At 51.0% G+C, this 19,888-nt stretch overlaps 1 protein-coding gene across 9 annotated transcripts in view; it reads right to left on the bottom strand.

Moving 5' to 3' along the window:
* Window positions 1–19,888, bottom strand: part of LOC101933603 (zinc finger protein 850-like) — an 89,289-nt gene that overhangs the window by 64,327 nt on the left and 5,074 nt on the right. Inside the window, exons 2-7 of one of the 9 annotated variants that reach the window (XR_010592016.1) lie at window positions 12,529–12,701; window positions 10,335–10,422; window positions 9,780–9,906; window positions 9,158–9,271; window positions 6,156–8,824; window positions 5,539–5,966 (exon numbers count right to left, since the gene is read on the bottom strand). Coding sequence is in view for 5 of the 9 variants with exons in the window: in XM_065564361.1 (XP_065420433.1) it covers window positions 6,291–8,824; window positions 9,158–9,271; window positions 9,780–9,906; window positions 10,335–10,358 (2,799 nt within the window). In the remaining 4 variants the exon portion in view is untranslated. Of the gene's footprint in view, window positions 1–5,538; window positions 8,825–9,157; window positions 9,272–9,779; window positions 9,907–10,334; window positions 10,423–12,528; window positions 12,816–19,888 lie in introns of those variants that run through there. The other 8 variants (XR_010592018.1, XR_010592015.1, XR_010592017.1 and 5 more) reach the window with 8 other exon arrangements.

Below are 19,888 nucleotides of genomic sequence, written 5' to 3'. Positions count from 1 at the left end.
CAACTCATATAATTAATGAAAAATGTGTGTATACTGTATATGAGATGAGATTATATGAGAAATGAAAATGAGCTTGTTTTGGGATTTTACAAGGCACTTATATCATGTAAACACATTTGGTACCTTGAGGAATGATAACACTTCTTGCAAATCACATAAATAGGGAACCCATGGTCCCCTTCCCTCACCCCATTGCAAAGGCACAGGGGTTATTGCTGGCTGCCCTAGGGCTGCAGAAAACCCTATGGACAAAACATATGGAAAGAAGAGGATCAATTTATACAGGGGGCTGAAGGGGACTCCCATAGTGCATTAACTAACACTTAATAAATACATCAAAATGAAATACATTACAGAGATAAGAGCCTGTAATGACAGACTTTACTTCATGAGAAGCTCCAGAGAAAGAAGACCCAGAGGGAGTAATGGTAGGGGCAATCCTAGGGAGACCAAAGGGGCTGGTAGAGGGAGCAGACAGAGAACAATGGTAGAGGCAGAGTCACTGCAGGGTGGACCCAGTCTTCTGCCTCTCCCCTGTGGGTGGAATCACTGATCACTATCACTATAGGAGGGAACAATAGAATGGAATGCCCAGAAGAATGAATGACTTGAGGACAATTTCCTGAAGGGACCCTTACCCTTAAAGAGCTTTTCTGGCTCCGACATTTACATTTCTACACAGGGTGGTTTGGCCCACAGAAATAAAAATCGGCACATCTTCCATGTGTTTTTGGACCAATGGAAAAAACCAGGTACAATTCAAGTGACTTTTAAAATTGCCTATGAAACCGAGTTAACAAAATAAATGAGCTTATGAACGACCAGAAAATATACGTCTCAAGTGAAAAAAACTATAACTGGGCTTCTTTGCAAAGAAATTGTAAGTGTTCTTACAGGAAAAGCCACAAACTGTCTGGAAAGGAAGAGTAGACTGAATTACTTGCCTCAGTGAAATTAAATATCCAGAGAATTGCTGGGCCTGTGATGATGATGACTGGGGCTTGCGCACCTGTTGCTCCCCCTCCCCGTGCTGTAGAGGCACGGCCAGCCAGGTCTGCATCTGCAAGCAGGCCCCCTGCCTCAGATGCACCTCCAATTGGCTGTGCTGGCCAATAGACTGGGAGCCTCCCGACCAATGGGCTGGGGGGCGGGAGCAAAGGGGGAGATTGTAGGGAACTCTGGAGTAGGGGAGGCAGTGGGGGAGGGAATTGTCTGGCACAAAGGGGGGGCTCTCTGGAGAGGATGACAGGGGTACAGGGGCCATTGGGGGGTCTCTCAGGGGGGCAGAGGATTGTGTGGGTCTCTGTGGGATGGGGGGAGTGATGGACGGAGCCAGCCACAGCCCGGGTCTGCTCTGCAGGGGGTGGGGAGTTGCTATAGCCCCCTCAGGAAGCCGCCTCTGTCCTATGTATTTTATGCCAGCCCTAGGGTGCCCATCGCTGCTCCCTTCCCCCTCCCCCGGCTCCATCTGTCTGTCCCCACAACTCACCAGCTGTGTCTGTCTCTGTCTGACAGTGACAGGCTCCTTCTGCTCTCTCTCTGCCTGGGGCTGAGAGCTGCTGCCTGGGGCTCCCTCCCCCTCCCTGCTGGGGAGGCGTGGCCATGCAGCTCTGGCACCACCCACTGCAGATCCCATTGGCCGGGGTTCCTGGCCAATGGGCTGGGAGCCAGGTCAGAGCTGGGGCCTCTCAGCAGCTCACAGTGATGGGGTGGGGAGCTGCCCCCGAGATGAGCGCGCCCCACATTGCCGACCCATGGCACGGGGATCCCCAAAGCACGGGGCCTGGGGCCCAAACATTGGTGGAGCTGGGTCCACCTTCAGGAGTATTGGTGGAGCATGGGCACCACGGGACCATATAACTCGCCACCTATGGGTGCTGGGGCATATTCCTGTGAAAGTGAAACTAAGCCAGTTCCAGTGCCCAGAGAGAGCCATGGCTGCAGAGCTCTATGCTTCTCGTGGAGATGGATTACCAGGAGTGCTCCAGCCATGGAGTCCGGGCGCTTTACGTGCCTTGCCAGTGTGGACACCTCAGGAGTTAAGACGCCCGGGGCTGATTTAATGCGCTCTAACTTGCAAGTGTAGACAGGGCCTAAGTTACCCTGAGTAGACCCAGGTTCAGTTCCCTGCTCTGTGTGAACTCAGGCAAGTCACTTATTCTGTCTGGTCCTGACTTTCCCTTTTGTAAAATGGGGGTAAGAGCCCTTCCCCATCTGCAGCAGGGCAAGGCTCAGCACATTGAAGTTTGTGCGGTGCTCAGGTAGTGCCGTGATGGGGGCCAGAGAGGGGCCTGCAATAGCTACAGAAGTGCAGCTGTTTCCTATTCACGTCAAATCACAAAACATCACATTGGGGTTGTTGCAAACTTTCCTGATTTCACACTGACTCCTTCACTAGCTAGTGTTTCTCTTAATGCCCCAGCTCCAGCAATCCTGTGATTATGTGACCATCTCAGCTCTCACTTCAATGAAGGTCAGTTTCTCACTCTCATGGCTGAATAGAAAAAATTGACAATGGTACCAGAGCGAACCCTAAAAGCTCGGAAACAAAGAAACATACGATCCAGAATGTAATTTTTTAGAAGAAAAAAACCTCATTTCCTTCAACCAATCTCATGATCTTTGATTACGTGCTGCTGGCAATACTGCCTTGGCAGTGGTCAGTTTCTGTTGTCAGGCCTCTTGTCTCCAGCAAAGGCTCTAAGGACCTACATAAAAAAATGAAAGTTCTAATTTATCTCTTTAGTTCACCGCCAATCCTGGGGGGGCTGTGCTCATTTGCTGCTTGGGCCCACAGTCCGGCTCCATGCGCATTCCCATACCTTGGCCTCTCTATTTCCTTTTCCATTAACTCTGCTGTTTTAGATAAATGATCACACTAAATTAGGGGCTTTCCATGGGTAGCAGATAGAGATTTAAGGCCTGAGTTCTCAGTGGCACAGGATTGCCAACCCCAAACTTTTGAAAATTATGAGTCAGGACCCTGAAAATGCTGTGATTGCCTTTTATGAAACATACGCATAATAAGAAATGTTGAATTCTTTCTACAGGAACTCTTCACTTAACGTTGTAGTTATGTTCCTGAAAAATGCAACTGTAAGTGAAACGATGTTAAGTGAATCCAATTTCCCCATAAGAATTAATGTTAATGAAGGCGTTAGGTTCAGGGAATATTTTTTCACTAGACAAAACATATATATACACACACACACACACATACACACAGAGTAAAAGTTTTAAACAAACAATTTAATACTGGTACACAGTGATAATTATTGTGAAGCTTGGTTGAGGTGGAGGAGTCAGAGGGTGGGATATTTCCCAGGGAATGCCTTACTGCTAAATGATGAACTAGTAATTGGCTGAGCCCTCAAGGGTTAACTCTCACACTCTACAAGGCAGCAGAAATGAAGGGAGGGGAGACAGCATGGCAGAGACAGAGACACACACTGTATGTGTGTGTGTGTGAGAGAGAGAGAGAGGCGCATTTCCCCTTTAAATAAGCTGACCCACTCTTAAGTACGCTGCCTTGTTAAGTTAATCAGCAAGCTGCTGCCAGGAAGTTCCCTCCATCCTGAGCCCTGTCGTGTGTCCCCCTTGCTCTATGGAGAATGGGGTAAGCGGGGTGCAGGATCAAGGGGGAGGGGGGATGCCCTGACATTAGCCCCCCCTCTTTCTTCCCTCTCCCCGACACAGCAAGCAGGAGTCTCAGGGAGCAGCTCCAAGGCAGCGGGCAGGAGCAGCACATGGCAGTGGCGGGAGGGATAGCTGAACTCCGGGCAATTGGGAACTTAGGGGAGCAGGGAGCTGATGGGGGGCTCCCGGCCCGCCCTGGTTCCAAGGGCCCACAAGCTAGCTGTAACGGGCTGCTCTTCCTGCAAGCAATGGACTAAGCAGGTGGCTGCTTAAGGATGTTAGAAGGGAGCATTGCACAACTTGAAATGAGCATGTTCCCTAATTGATCAGCAACGTAACAATGAAACATTAACCGGGACGACTTTAAGTGAGGAAATACTGTATTTGCCTTCTGGCTTCTCAGATCTTTAAAATGCGATCTGAGCGCAGCCTAAAGTTTTTCTGTGCGACCAAGAAAGCCGGAAACTTCCTTTGTTTAGGAAAGGAAAGCCAAGAGTGTCACCTCATAATATGCTTCCAGGAGCTGGGGCTTTAACAAACACAACAAATACAATGAGACTCATTATAAAATCATGAGTGTTGGAAACACCGCATCTCTACACTGAGCCAGAGCAGCCTTACTGTACATGAGAATCAGGCCTTTGAAACATTGATATCAGCTTAACCTAGGTTTTGTCCTGTGAATTTCATATCACTGGACTTGGAAGAATTAGACTTTTATCGGTTGATGTCTGTAAATGTTGATTTCACTGTACACACACAAACCAGGAAAAAATACTCCCATTGCTAATAACTGAAATTTACCAATAGGCCCAGTAAGAACAATGCTGCCTGAGAACGTATTAGACATTGATTTAAGAATATTTCCTTTGCATATTTTGACATGTGATGTTGACAATCTCTATTTTAATGCGAATAAAGCTTTAACTTTTTGAATCTGTCTCTACTGTCATTAAATAGTTATTGTCTGACCCAAATATTGTCTGATCCCGCCCTAAATCTCCCACCACTGTGAGCATTTAAATTGATAACAATTGGAATGATATGCTTAAAGCCCAGATTTTTGTGCAACTGTGAAAGTTTAAATCAATAAATATAAAATTGCTTAAAAATAAAAATTCTGCCAAGCCTGACTATCCCACCTTAGACACACAACTCCACACAGGGAGCCATGGCCATAGAGAACCCCCTGGAAAGTCTCCAGGAGGAAGCTCCATGTCCCATTTGTCTGCAGTATTTCACAGAAGCTGTCACTCTGCAGTGCAGGCACGTCAGCCAGTGCTGGGAGGGATCCGATACAGCCGTCTCCTGCCCTCAGAAACTGTGCAACAGAGAAACGTCAGGCTGAACAGGCAGCTGGAAAACATGGTAGAAATTGCCAATCGGCTGAGTTTCCAGGCAACAAAAGGAGCAGGAGGAGACGGGTTGTGTGGGGAACACCGGGAGACTCTGAAACTTCTGTGAAGAGGATCAAACCCGCATCTGTCTGGTTTGCCATCTCTCCTGGGCTCACAGAACTCACACGGTGGTTCCCATAGAGGAAGCTGCCCAGGAGTACAAGGTAGGGAATTGCTGTCATGTTTAATGGGTAATAACTTTGGATTTTAATTACAGGCTAATTTCACTGAAAGTTCCCTGGCAGAGGCATGATGCATCATTCAGCTCTGTAAACCCTTCATGGTATGGGAGATGCTGCAACAAAATAACTGATTTGACAGAGAGGCAACAGAGGCAAGTCTGTAACGATAACTGATGTGGGGAAATGTCCTCTGAGATTCTGATGGGAATTCCTGAAAATCTTCATCATATAAAGTATTCTACCAATCCCAAACAAGCAGACACATCACCCACCAAGTTAATGATACTTCAGTTCTTACCCAAATACCCACTTACAGCCAATTCTTGTTAATGAAACAACCATTTATTAAAAGAAGAAAAGACAGTATTGGCTAAAAGGTCATTAGACATACAAACGCGAATAGAGTCCTTAGGTCAGTTTCACCATAGAGATGGCACGTTAGAATTGAAGAGAGTCCTTTTCAGTATCATTTCATCACGTTCTAGTCCAATGTCCAAATGTTCAATATCAGGGCAGTCCAGAGGGGACTGAAGATCTCAGTCTTACGACTCAAACGCCCCCTAAATAAAGCTTAAAAAGATCGGAGATAAAAGGATCAGGTCTCAAGAGTTTATATAGACATTTTTGCAGCCTCTCGACAGCAGGCAGTCCTTGGGTGAACAATAGGTTTTGGAAGTAACCTCCTACTTCACAAACATCACAGGTAATAAAACTACATGGATTAACATAAGGTAATTAGCAACAGAGGGTCCTGTGGCACCTTTAAGACTAACAGAAATATTGGGAGCATAAGCTTTCGTGGGTAAGAACCTCACTTCTTCAGATGCAAGACTTGCATCTGAAGAAGTGAGGTTCTTACCCATGAAAGCTTATGCTCCCATTACTTCTGTTAGTCTTAAAGGTGCCACTGGACCCTCTGTTGCTTTTTAGACATTCAGACTAACACGGCTACCCCTCTGATACATAAGGTAATTAATTATCCATAAAGCCGTTCATAGACAGTTTACCACAAACTTTAAAGAGATATATATATACACACACAATGACATTATTACACCCAAGTTTAATTTAAATGTTAACATTTCCCTCTTGTATGGATTGCTTGATGTTTAACAAGGCCGGACCTCCATATGAAACTTTTTCCACAGTCTAAGCACTTGTGGGGTCTCTCTCCTGTGTGGATTACCTGATGTGCCATAAGATTTGATCTTTGTTTGAAACTTTTCCCACAGTCTAAGCACTTGTGGGGTCTCTCTCCAGTGTGGACTGTCTGATGTTGCATAAGATATGATCTTTGCATAAAACTTTTCCCACAGTCCAAACATTTATGGGATTTCTCTCCTGTGTGGATTAACTGATGTTTAACAAGGACTGACCTATGTATGAAACTTTTCCCACACTTTAAGCACTTATGGGATCTCTCTCCGGTGTGGACTGCTTGATGTTTAACAAGGTCTGACCTCCGTATGAAACTTTTCCCACAGTCTAAGCACTTATGAGGTCTCTCTCCAGTGTGGACTGCCTGATGATTAAGTAGGACTGACCTCTGTATGAAACTTTTTCCACAGTCTAAGCACTTATGGGGTCTCTCTCCAGTGTGGACTGCTTGATGTTTAACAAGGTCTGACCTCCGTATGAAACTTTTCCCACAGATTAAGCACTTGTGGGATCTCTCTCCGGTGTGGACTGCCTTATGTGCCAGAAGACTTGATCTTTGTGTGAAACTTTTCCCACAGTCCAAACATTTATGGGATTTCTCTCCTGTGTGGATTATCTGATGTTTAACAAGGGTTGACCTCCATATGAAACTTTTCCCACAGTCTAAGCACTTATGGGATCTCTCTCCGGTGTGGACTGCTTGATGTCTAACAAGGTCTGACCTCCGTATGAAACTTTTCCCACAGTCTAAGCACTTATGAGGTCTCTCTCCTGTGTGGATTGCCTGATGATTAAGTAGGGTTGACCTCCGTATGAAACTTTTTCCACACTCTAAGCACTTGTGGGTTCTCTCTCTTGTGTGGATTGCCTGATGTGCCATAAGATTTGACCTCCGTATGAAACTTTTCCCACAGATTAAGCATTTATGGGGTCTCTCTCCAGTGTGGATTGCCTTATGTGCCATAAGATTTGATCTCTGTGTGAAACTTTTCCCACAGTCCAAACATTTATGGGATTTCTCTCCTGTGTGTATTGCCTGATGATGAAGTAAGGTTGACCTCTGTATGAAACTTTTTCCACAGTCTAAGCACTTATGGGGTCTCTCTCCAGTGTGGATTGCCTTATGTGCCATAAGAGTTGATCTTTGTGCAAAACTTTTCCCACAGTCCAAACATTTATGGGATTTCTCTCCTGTGTGTATTGCCTGATGTTTAAGAAGGTTTGACCTCTGTATGAAACCTTTTCCACAGTCTAAGCACTTGTGAGGTCTCTCTCTTGTGTGGATTGCCTGATGTGCCATAAGATTTGATCTTTGTGTGAAACTTTTCCCACAGTCCAAACATTTATGGGATTTCTCTGCTGTGTGTATTGCATGATGTTTAAGAAGGTTTGACTTCCGTATGAAACTTTTTCCACAGTCTAAGCACTTATGGGGTCTGTCCCTAGTGTGGACGGCTTCATGTTTAACAAGGTTTGACCTCCATATGAAACTTTTTCCACAGATTAAGCACCCATGGGGTCTCTCTCCAGTGTGGATTGCCTTATGTGCCATAAGATTTGATCTTTGTGTGAAACTTTTCCCACAGTCCAAACATTTATGGGATTTCTCTCTTGAGTGGATTGCCTGATGATCAAGTAGGGCTGACCTCCGTATGAAACTTTTCCCACAAATTAAGCACTTATGGGGTCTCTCTCCAGTGTGGATTGCCTTATGTACCATAAGAGTTGATCTTTGTGCGAAACTTTTCCCACAGTCCAAACATTTATGGGATTTCTCTCCTGTGTGTATTGCATGATGTTTAAGAAGGTTTGACTTCCGTATGAAACTTTTTCCACAGTCTAAGCACTTATGGGGTCTCTCTCCAGTGTGGACTGCTTGATGTATAAGAAGGGCTGACCTCCGTTTGAAACTTTTTCCACAGTCTAAGCACTTATGGGGTCTCTCTCCAGTGTGGACTGCTTGATGTATAAGAAGGGCTGACCTCCGTATGAAACTTTTCCCACAGATTAAGCACTTATGGGGTCTCTCTCCAGTGTGGATTGCCTGATGTACAACAAGGTGTGACTTCTGTATGAAACTTTTTCCACAGTATAAGCACTTATGGGGTCTCTCTCCAGTGTGGATTGCCAGATGTTTAACAAGTACTGACCTCCGTATGAAACTTTTTCCACAGTCTAAGCATTTATGGGGTCTCTCTCCAGTGTGAATTGCCTGATGTACAACAAGGTCTGACCTCCGTATGAAACTTTTTCCACAGATTAAGCACTTGTGGGGTCTCTCTCCTGTGTGGATTCGCTGATGTAAAATGAGGTGTGACCACCACATGAAACTTTTTCCACAGTCTAAGCACTTATGAGATCTTCCCACAGAGGTCCCCAGTGATTCCCCGTGCCCAGGAACTTCCTGCTGTTGATTCTCCTCCTCATTCTCACTCACTCTCTCATCACCTGCTGGGAGAGAGAGAATCCAGACAGAAGTCATTGTGCTGGGGAGAAATTAAGAGGAATAGCAGCAAGGAAAAACCCAAAAACCCTGAAGTTGCATAGACGGAGCAATTGGATTCTGTCTCCACTTCCCACCCAAAAGTTCACAGAGAAGGAAAGTTCAGAAGGAAACTCCTGCAGGTAACAGGAGAGGTGGAAAGCGATGTCAGTCATATCTGCTGGTTGTAGCCCTGCCCTGGGTGAGATGAGGAAGGAACTAAGGGCACTTATTGATACCACATTTTTGGGATTCTCAAATTTGTCCTTCATTCCCCAGATGGTTTCCGTGTCAGTCCTCACCTGTGTGGGCGCCTCTCGGGATCTCTCTTTCCTCACAGGCCTGGAGATCGGGCACCCACGGCTCTTCCCCTCGTTCCAGCCGGGTGATCAGGTCCGGTTTGGGAAGGGGGAATCCTGTGCAGGGAGTGAAATCAGATCAGATCAGGGTGTGCGGAGGACTGAGAGAGCATCTGTCAGAAAGGACATTCCGTGAGCGGAACCTGTCCCTGTGCTGTGCTGGGGAATGTGGAATCTAAGAGGACGGGAACGTGGTCACTGAGACCCCTCGGGGGAGGCAGACATGTGGCGAGGTGAGGAGAATTGTGATGCACACCCAGCTCTAGTGTTAAACCCCTGCCTATTTCTAAACCCGTGGAACCCAGAGCCCTCCACATGGCTGCAGATGTTCCCAAGTAGGAGGGAGAAGAGGGATTCTGTGAGCGATCGAGAAACAACACAGACAGGACAATACATGGGTTCTCCACCTTGCAAACTAGGGGGATCGGGATGATTTAGTATGTGTCTTAGGTTTTGACATCCTGGTCTCATTGGAGAGTAATGAGGGAAGAACCTGACCAGTGTCAGACACACAGACCCCGCCCCCCACCAACTTCCAATAACCAAGGGGCCAGGAATCCCTTACCCAGCGAGGTCACCATCTCGTAGTTCTCCCACATGACGTCCCTGTAGAGGGCTCTCTGAGTGGGGTCCAGCAGAGTCCCCTGCCCCTGGGTGAAATACACAGCCACCTCCTCGAAGGTAACCAGCATCTGAAACAACAAGAATCCCTCACTCAAAACCTGCTGCCCCAGCCACAATACTACTAGTCATATGGGAGGAGAGACAGAGAAGCAGAATCCTCCCCGCATGCTGCTCAGAGCATCCAGGAGGCTTCAGGGAGTGGGTAAAAGGTGAGGGCTCCTTGTCCCCCCTAGTACACGGAGGTGGACAGGGTCTTTTCATTTACCACATGCCTGCCAGCAACAGGCTGATATGGGAAGCAGAGCTCTGAGCTGGGGACAGGGACAGGAATACCAACTGCTTCCCTTCTTATTTCACAGCAGCCTCTGGCCAGTGGGGTCAGGCTCCAGCACTGGGAGTCTTGTCAGTTTTCCCAGCCCTGCCCAGCGGGGTGTTTCCTGGTTTAGAAATACAATACCCCTCCCCCACCACCAAAAGCTCCCTAAAAATCCCCTACCTGAGCTGGCTCCATCACAGACATATCCCTTCCCTGTCCCCTGGAAGGTGGGATGAACTGGAGCGAAACGTGGACGTGATTCCTCAGCCTGTTGGGGCGAGAGGGGCGATGGGGGAGGTTACAGAAGGGGCTTGAGTCCATGTCACCCCACGATTCCCCCCCAGGCTCTCTCCCTGCAGACAGATGCTAAGATTCTAGGACTCTACCATGCTGGGGAGACTGGGGCCACATGCTCAGCAGGTGGGGGGGTTATTGGGGGTTCTCAGGGGCTGGGGTCCTGCCCCTACACTGGGTGTAGGGGGCTTGCCTCCCTCAACCCTAGGTTCACCCCCCGACAGCTGTACCACATTCTTATCCCTGGCTCCGAGTCCCAGGCAGGAGGGCTGAAACAATCCGTACCATGGGGGGCGCTGAGAGCCATTGAACCAAACTGTAAACACTGGATAGGATGGAAACCCCTTCAAGCCAGGGCGGCACTTTCCAAGGTGCGGCACTCCAGCCTCCCCCCTTTTTTTTTTCGCTTGGGGCGCAAAAAGTAGGAGCTGATCCTGAACCAAGATGTTCCCTGTCAGCTGAGGCTTTCAGACTGAGCCGGAACTGACGCTGCAGTTCTGGATGCAGTCACTAGATGGCGCTCATGGCAGCCGGAGTCGCACAGGCTGGACGGCAGTTCAGGCTGCCCGGCCGCTGGAGAGCCGGAGCGTCATCCCCGGAGCTGAGCCCGGCTGCGGCGGCGAGAGGGGCTCAGTTCCGGGGGATGATGCTCCGGCTCTCCAGCCGCCCGGGCAGCCTGACCTGCAGCCCAGCCTGGGGGTGAGGAACCGGGGAGGGGGGAGGGAAGTGGGGCCCGGGATGCAGGGAGGGGTCCTGCTGCCGCTGCTGCTCTGAGTCTCCCCAGGGCGGCGCGGCGTTTCCCCGCCCGAGGGGGCTGTGCAGGTGCCGCCGGGCTGGGCAGGGGGCGCGGATCCCGGCTCGCGCACTGACAGGGTGAGTGGCTGGACAGCCCGAGCTGCCAGGGAGCTGCCGCCGCCCCCTCCTGCCCCCTACCCAGCCCGCCGCGCACCTCCCCTGCCTCAGCCCCGCGCTGCCTGCCCTGGGTGGGGAGAGACAGAGCCGGCTCCGAGCGGGGCAGCGGGGGATACTGCCCTGCCGGGGGACCCCCGCAGCTCAGGCACCTGGGGGGTCAGTGTCTGTCCTCTCGGCTCTGCCTGCAGGGGGCTGGGGAAGCAGCTGTCAGCGCCTGCCCCTCTCAGCCCTTGCACCCCCCATCCCGCTCACAGCCCCTCCACTTATACCTCCCCCATCGCTCCTTCACCGCACCCCTTCCCCTTGTACTCTCCCTTCACCCACACCTCTCCCCTTGTACCCTCCCCCAGCCCTCTCCTCCCACACCTCCCCCTTCCCCTGCACCTCTTCTCCCGCAACCCTCCTGATACCCCCTCTCCTCCTCCACCCTCCTCCGTGAGTACATCACACCCTGCCTCTCTGCCAGTGTAGAGCCCCCAAGCACCCCCACACCCGCTCCTCTATATGAACCCTCCTTACTAGATCCCCATCCCTTTCCGGGTACAAGGTTTGAGGATTAGTCCCTATGCCTTCCATGTGCATTTGGAGCACTAAAGATGGGGTTGCGGGGGACGGGGGGGGGGTGAGATTTATACTAAAGTGAAATAAAAATAGGAGAAATGGTTTGATCCCCACTGCAAGTGTAAACAGGGATTGGTGTGGTGAACGAGGAGGTCACGTTTCGGGGGGGGGGGGGAGCCCAGGGCTGGGGCGGCAGGGGGTGTGGGAGGGAACTGGTGAGAGGGGGAGCCCAAGGCTGGAGTGGGGGACAGCCAAAAATTTTTTTGCTTGGGGCTGCAAAAAACCTAGAGCCGGGCCTGCGCTGAGCACCTCTCCTTCCCCGACTCCCAGCTGCCCCCCCCCTGCATTCAGTTTGGCCCCTGCCACATTCTGCCCCCCTCAGATCTCCCTGAGCTGCAGCCTCCGTCCAGATCAGCGCGGCCAGGGGCAGGGAAACAAAGCAGCAGATGGGGCGGGAGAGATGGGTGATAACGTGATCCTGCCCCCGCCCCGCACACACCGGGAGCTGGCGGCAGCTTTCCCGGGCCCAGGGCGGGAATCGCAGCCAGCTCCGCTGGGAGCAGCCTGGGGCCAAACCTCCCACTGCAGCCGGGCGGGTGTCTCTTACCTTCCCTCCGAGCGGGGCCCCCTGGGGCAGGGGCCGGGCCGGGAAGGGGCCGGGCCGGGAAGGGGGCTCTGCCCTGGGAGAGGCTCCTGGGGAGCAGCGGGAAGGGCCCTGCTGGAGATTCCCCTCTCCCGGCTGCAGCCAGGGCTCCGGGCTCCCAGCACCAGCCGCCGGGGCTCGGGGATCTCGCCACGAGCCTGGAGCCAAAGTCACCGCAGCGGCTGCGAGTCACTTCCTGCTGCCGGGCCTGAGCCCAGCGATCGCTCCCCCCAGAGCCGCCTCCCAGCTGCTCCTGGGTCCTAGCGATAAACCGCTTGCCTTGACTTCTTCTCTCTGTGTTCAGCTTCTGTTACACTCACAAGCTCTAAGGTCAGAAGGGCCCATCATGAGCATCTAGCCCGGGGATTCTCACAACCAAAATTTTTGGCGGCCTCAGAGTAAGGCCAGCAGAGGTCACTGGTGGCCGCTCCAACACATTTTCCCAAAATACTTAATGAACTTTAGGAGAAACCAGTAAACATGCACAGAGGTAGACGGGAAAACTTTCCTGACTTAAACACCACCCGGGTGGAATCGAATAGCAGAAGGATCTGAGTCCTCACTCCCTTCACCCAGAGCCTGCCTCACCTTGCGGGCTCCCCTTCCACTCTCCTTTGTGGCAAAGTCCTTATAACCCCGACAAGGCTGGGCCCAGGCTTCCTGAGGGGCTCGCCCCCCAACCTGGTTGTGACCACTCAGAACACGGGCTAGAGCATCCCCACTCTGGGTACTTTCTTCGCTATGGACGCTTCCCTGACCTCTTCCCTGGCCATTCTCTATAGTTCAGAACAAATGCAATTTACAAAACAGCAAGTAATAAAAAATCAGGACACAATCAGAAAGGCGAAAGGAAAACTCTTAGCCCCACTCTGCAGGGCCGGATTAACTTTTTGTGGGCCCAATGCCTAACCTATTTGTGGGCCCCCACGGGGCAAGGTGCAGGAGGCGGAATGGTCAGTCTCCAGAGGGAAGGGCAGGCGGGCAGGGCACAATGAGGCACAGTACAACAGGAGCAGCGCTGTTCTGCGCAGCCCAGCAGAGGACACTGTTTACAAACCAACCCAGCTTCTCCCTCTGCCCCCGCTTCCCTTCTCCCCTTCTCTTCCCCATCCCATGCCCCTTGCCCACCACTCCATCTCCCCGTTCCTTCCCCCTACCCCTTTCCCCCCTGACCATGCTTCCCCTTTTGGCAAGAAGAGCCATTCTCCTCCCCAGCTGCTCCTCACTCTTCCTCTGCCTCTTGCACGTCTCCCCTGCTCTCCCCAGGTGTGTCCATCTCTCACTGCATGGCTGAGAGCCCCGGTCCTGGAGCAGGCTGACAGCTGGCAGGGATGCTACAGAAACAGTGGGTCAAACTCTGCTCTGAATATCAGCAACTCCTCAGTGTCCAACTCTGCAATCAGCTCTCCGGGTGGAGGGGAGTCGGCTGAGCGCCTGTGTACAGATCTCTCTCCAGAGCCAGTCCAGCCCCAGTCTGCCAGATCCCAAAACTTCAGTTTTGTCAAAATCAAAATGTTTTGCAGCAGTGTATAGATTTTGGTGACATTTTTAATCATTTCAGTTCCTGTTGCCTGTTGGAATTAATTGATAAACTTAACATTAACAAGTCACCGGGACCAGATGGAAGTTGCGGAACTATTAACTAAGGTTTGTAACCTGTCCTTTAAATCGGCTTCTGTACCCAATGACTGGAAGTTAGCTAATGTAACGCCAATATTTAAAAAGGGCTCTAGAGGTGATCCCGGCAATTACAGACCGGTAAGTCTAACGTCGGTACTGAGCAAATTAGTCAAAACAATAGTTAAGAATAAAATTGTCAGACAAATAGAAAAGCTCTGTGGTAGGAATTATTTGGGGGCAAGTCTCTGGGCTGGTCTAGAGGAGGGCAGATGAGATTATATCTCTGTGATCCCTTCTGGCCTTGGAATCTAGGCATTAGTCTGATTTTTCCGCTTCCTGGGAGGTTGAACACATGGAGTGGGTCTGATCTCCCTACGGGAAGCAGGAATTACACTGATGCCCAGCGTGGAGGCAGAGCTGGGGCTGTGGACTAAAAGCGATCACGTGGATTCACATCGCAGCTCGCTCTGCCTTCCCCGGCACCTGTGGAATGCAAGAGGCGCTGAAATCCAGCACCTTTCAACACTAAGGGGAGGGGGGGGGACCCCAGCCTCTCCACATACAGCTGCTGATCAGAGCGATCACATATGTCAATCTAGTTTCACATCTATAGCAGAGGGGTGATCACAGTGGTGCAGGGGGACACTGGAAAGGTATTTCTCTGAGTCCAATGGATGTGAAATCAGCTGTGCACTAACGCTGATGGCTCCCACCCCCGAAGGGCCCCCGCCAATCCATGCTGATATCTGCAGGAGAGAGCAGGGGGGTGAAGAAGAGCGGGCCAGTACTGCCACTGTGAGAGCCTGAGGGAAGCACAAACAGCATCTGTGGGATGCAGGGCAGCTCACTGTCTGTCCCTCCCATGTCCCAGGCCTCCTGCCCAGGCCCTGACTGTGCTGCAGGGATTCTGTGGCTCAGACACATGCTCTGGCGGTGGCCACACGCCCTCAGGCTCTAGGTGACAGGACCTTTCTTCCCTGTGTCCCCAGAAAGGTGCAAATCCAGAGGACAAATAAAAAGCCTCCAAACTTGGTAATCTCTGTAACTGATTGGGGGGGACAGGGAGTGGTAAACTCGTGATCTTTGAGCACTTCTGGCTGCTGACCTAGTTCCGTCCCTGCCCTCCCCCAGGGTTCCACGGGGTGCAGGCCATGGACTGGGACACCCCCGGGGGGTGGGGAATTCCAGTATGATGAGGATGACTTCATCAGCTTCCATATCCAGCCTCAGGCCCCTTACCCATGTCTGCATCCTGACTCCCCCCTTCCTTGAGCCATGGCCCTGCTCCCAGCCCCACCTCAAGGGGGTGGGGGGGCACAAACAGGGATAAGGGGGGGGCACTGCACCCCTACTCTAAAAAGCGTTCCACTGGGCCCAGAGCAATTCTAGCCTCTCCCCCTGTGCTTTGCTGGGCGAAACCAGTCATGGCGGCAGCCGGGCTGTTGGGTGGGGGCGAGAGCCGGGATCCTGGGCGGGGCCTGTGTTGTGAATTCCTTTAATGCTTAACCAATACCATATTAATAGTTGAAACAGTTATTTTTTAAAATGTTATTTACATCCCTAGTCTGGACACCTGCCTTGTAGCTTCTGAGCCCTTAGGCAGAAACCTCCACCTACCCCCAAAGCTTCAGTGATATTTGCAGTAAAAGAATTCCCCTCTGTCTGAGTGGGGCAACCACTCCCCATCTCCTTCCCCGTGGGTTGGGGGAGCTGTCCTTGTATCTCTCCCTCTCCTTCTCCCCGACCCCTACCCTCTTTCCCTCCCTCCCCCAGCCAGTCTCCATTTGCTCTCACAGTCTACCCCCAACCCCTCCGACACCCTCCTTTCCCTCACAGTGACCCATCCCCCCCCCCACACACACACACAGTTTCCTTCTATTGCAGCCCTGTTCCCATCTGGCCCATAAGTCTTCTCTATTCCCCTGCATTGCCCCATCCCCCCTTTAGCACCCTGCCCTGCCCACTGCATCCCCTTCCTGCCCCTGACCCATCCCTCATCCTCCCTCAATCCCCCTTCTACATCCCCTCTCCCTCTTAACCCTCTTTCAGCTCCCCCCAGGTGTGGCTGTCCCAGCCCCCAGCACATCGTGGGTTGGCTTCCTCCCTGCTCTGCACACAGTGGTAGCTGGCGGGTGTCGAATAGGAAACTGTTCCCTATAGGAATGTGCTACCTGTACCAGTTGCTGATCTGTAAGGGGTTTGTAAGAAACTGCTATTGGGAAAAAACTGTTCTCTGGTGTAGCAAATGACTACAGATAGCAGTTTGTCCCCTGCCCTCTTTTCTTGTCCCCTGCACTCATGGCAGGACTAAGTATTATCTAGACCATTCCTGGCAGGTGTTTGTCAGCTGCATGACTCCCCAACCAGGCAAAGGCAGCGGTGGCTCCAGGCACCAGTGCACCAAGCGTGTGCCTGGGGCGGCAAACCACGGGGGGCAGCCTGCCGGACCCTGCGAGGATGGCAGTCAGGTTTGCCAGTCCCGCGGATTTGGCGGCAATTCGGCGGCAGGTAGACTGAAGCCGCGGGACTTGGGATCTCCCGCAGGCATGCCGCCGAATCCGCGGGACTGGGGACGTCCCCCAGGCAAGCTGCTGAAGGCAGCCTGCCTGCCATGCTTGGGGCGGCAAAAAAGCTAGAGCCACCTCTGGCCCCACCCCCTCCATGGTCCCACCCTACTTCTCCTCTTCCCAACAAGGCCCTGACCCCTGACCAGGCTGGGAACAATGGCCCCTGTGGAGAGCCCCTGATGCTCCACCGGGCCTGGGCTGAGGTCTAGGGGCCTTGAGATCAGCCCCCGGTACATATCCTTGCTCCCCAGAGTGCACCACCCAGGGCAGATGGAGAACAGGCTCTAGCTTCTGGCCAGGGGGCAGGGCCTTGTGGGAAGAGGAGCAGGTGTGGAGCCATTGAGAGGGGCCAGGACTGGGAAGAGGCTGGTGCCACAGGCAGGGGCTGTGCTACACAGGGGGGAGCTGATCAGCTACACCGCCACAAAGCACAGCCATTGCCTTCAATGCTCCACGCCTGCCCGAGGCTTGCAGTGTGTGTGTGTGGGGGGGCAACATGGCCCCCTTCCCTCAAACTATGCCCAAGTTAAAAAGTAGGGGGGGCTGGACATCCCACTTTTAAAATTGGGGGGGGCCATTGGCCCCTAGTCCCCCATATTCCAGTGTGGATATCCTCGCTGTATAATGTATGTATTTTTCGGGCTGTGGGTGTCATGGCCGCTACCAGTTGGTTGGTAACTTTAGCTGCAATCTCATGAAGATGTTTTCTCTGGAATTTTCTCATAATTTAAAAACAATCTCCAGCTGCAAACTCACCCTGTCTGCGTGCTCCTAGGGATCCTCCTCTTTTTGTCTCTAGTGCAGACGGCAGAGTGTCTGGAGGGGGGAAGGAGAAAAGAGGTGAGATTTCAGGCTTTTATATTTATAACAGCGTCCCCACTCTGATCTCCTAGAATTGTGTTTTAATTATGATAGAGAAACACACCGAGACACACTCCAGTATTTAATATAAAAAGGTCTGAAACCGTCTCTTTCCTCTCTCATTCAGGCATCTCCCAGCAATGTGTTAGGCAAAAAGATTCTTTTCCCCCGAGAATCAGGCAAGCACAGACAATACTGAAGGGGGTTTATTTACGGTACCGGGAAGACTGACAAGCAGCTTCAAAGGTATGGTGCTATAGTGGCCAGTTATATACATTCTCTTATCAATTCATTTGCATTTATCTGTACATACAGAGACTGACATTGTTACGAGTCAAAAGAGAACCCTGAACAAAGATAAAAATAAGAACAATCCGTACATATAGAGGCCATCCTAATTGCATCAAACAGCTATGATTACCTTACTGGGGAAGGAGGCGGGGTGTGGGGGGGGTAGAGATGAGTACTTACAGATATCCAGTGGGCTGTGAACGGAGGGTTTATTCTGTTCTAAGAACTAAGTTACTGGGTGGGCATTAACCATATAAGCTTATCAATTGTCAGTGCCGTTTGTACTACTGAAATATCCCTGCTTGCTTGTCTCGGCCTGATCCTGTTTTCCTCACTGAACTGTCGCTTTCCATGGGCACAAGCTTTGTTCCTTCTTACCGATAAGCTGAACTAAGTTATCATGTATTGACAGAAACTATGTCCTTGCTTCTCAGCAGTTTCTGTCTTTTCTGCTGCCTGAATTTTAACTCCTTCCTGGCAAATGGAACTAAAATCCTTGCAGTCTCACAACCAACCCAGGACAGACAATGTATAAGTGAGATTTATTTTCCCCTCCCACCCAGGGCCGGCTCTAGGCACCAACAAAACAAGCAGGTGCTTTGGGCAGCATATTTGCAGGGGGCGGCATTCGCGCCATCCTTTTTTTTTTTTTTAACTCACTTCCTCCCTTCTCACAACCCTGCAGAAGCGGAGCCATTGAGCAGCTGGGGATCCCGCATGGGAGCTGAAAACCTGCAGGACCCTCGGAGCTGTAGTTCCTTGCCTAGCTCCCTGCCTATAGAGCCAGCCCTGGAGCAGGGAAAGAACTGCATTTCCCAGCAAACCCTTGGCAGCTATCAACAGGAAAGGGAAGGAGTATGGTAGCTGAAACCTCATGCTGCAGCTTGTTGTGAAGGGAGAGCTCACTGCTAGAGCGGGGTGGCCTGGGAAGTATGCCCAAGGAGTAGAAGGCTTTGGCCCAGATATCCCCTTCAGAAGATATCCCCACACTGGATTAGGGATACTGGTGTGACCTCACCTTGCAACCCCCAAAGAAGGAATTGGGTGGACTAAATGGACAGTGCCCCTGTCTATCTGAAGCCTAGTAAGGGAGGTACGTGGATCCCACTAGAATTTAAAGTGAAAAGTAAGGGAGGGGAGGCTCTGCTAGAGGACTTGAGCAGCTTTAGATACAGTATCAGGCACTTAGGAGGATTTCCACTTCTGAGCCATGGAAGCAGAAACTGACTTTTCCTTTCCAGATTTAGCTAATATTCAGAAAGGGAATCTAGCACCTGCCTTCCAGATTTGAACACCTCAACATTCAGGAGTGCTCAAGCTCAATTTGGGCAGCTGTTACTTCATTTCTCCCAAATCTAATATACTGATCCACTGTAATTTGCTGAAGAAAAAGTAGGATAAAATTGAGCAAGAAATGATTCCCAGTGGTTTTTAGGACTGGAATTGCTATTTTCAACAGCCATTGCCTTTTTTTTTTTTTTTAGTTTAATTTGTTTGAAAGGAAGACAGTGATATCGCATTGGCAAATTCCCCATAGAAACAAAGAGTGGAACAAAAGAATAATAAAGGCACCTCAACTTTTCCTCATTTATGTAGGACAGTCTTATAATATGCATCCAGATATCCTCCAATCACACAAGCTGAAAATTGTTCCACTTTACTGCAGTTCTGTAACCATATGGGAACCAATCCTGTCTGTGTTCTGTGCACATCCAAAATTCCTGCTGAATGACCCGTCCTGGGAGCGAGTTACCAGTGACCCAGGGCTGAGGCGGCAGGAGGGTGCAAGTTGGGGGAGAGCCCAGGGATGGGGCAGCAGCGGGGTGGGGGGAAAGGGGCAGCCCAGGGATGGGGCAGCAGGTGGGCACGGGGAGGGGAGACAAAATTTTTTTTGCTTGGAGCAGGAAAAAACCTAGAGCCGGCCCTGGGCAAAGGGAGGCTAAGCAATGGTGGTTGAAGCATGAAGGGATTTTGTTAGTCTCTAA

Source organism: Chrysemys picta, chromosome 12, assembly GCF_011386835.1.
Source record: "Chrysemys picta bellii isolate R12L10 chromosome 12, ASM1138683v2, whole genome shotgun sequence".
NCBI lineage: Eukaryota > Metazoa > Chordata > Testudines > Emydidae > Chrysemys > Chrysemys picta.
Note: the sequence above shows the minus strand (reverse complement) of the source record. Positions and strands in the feature narration are given on the sequence as shown.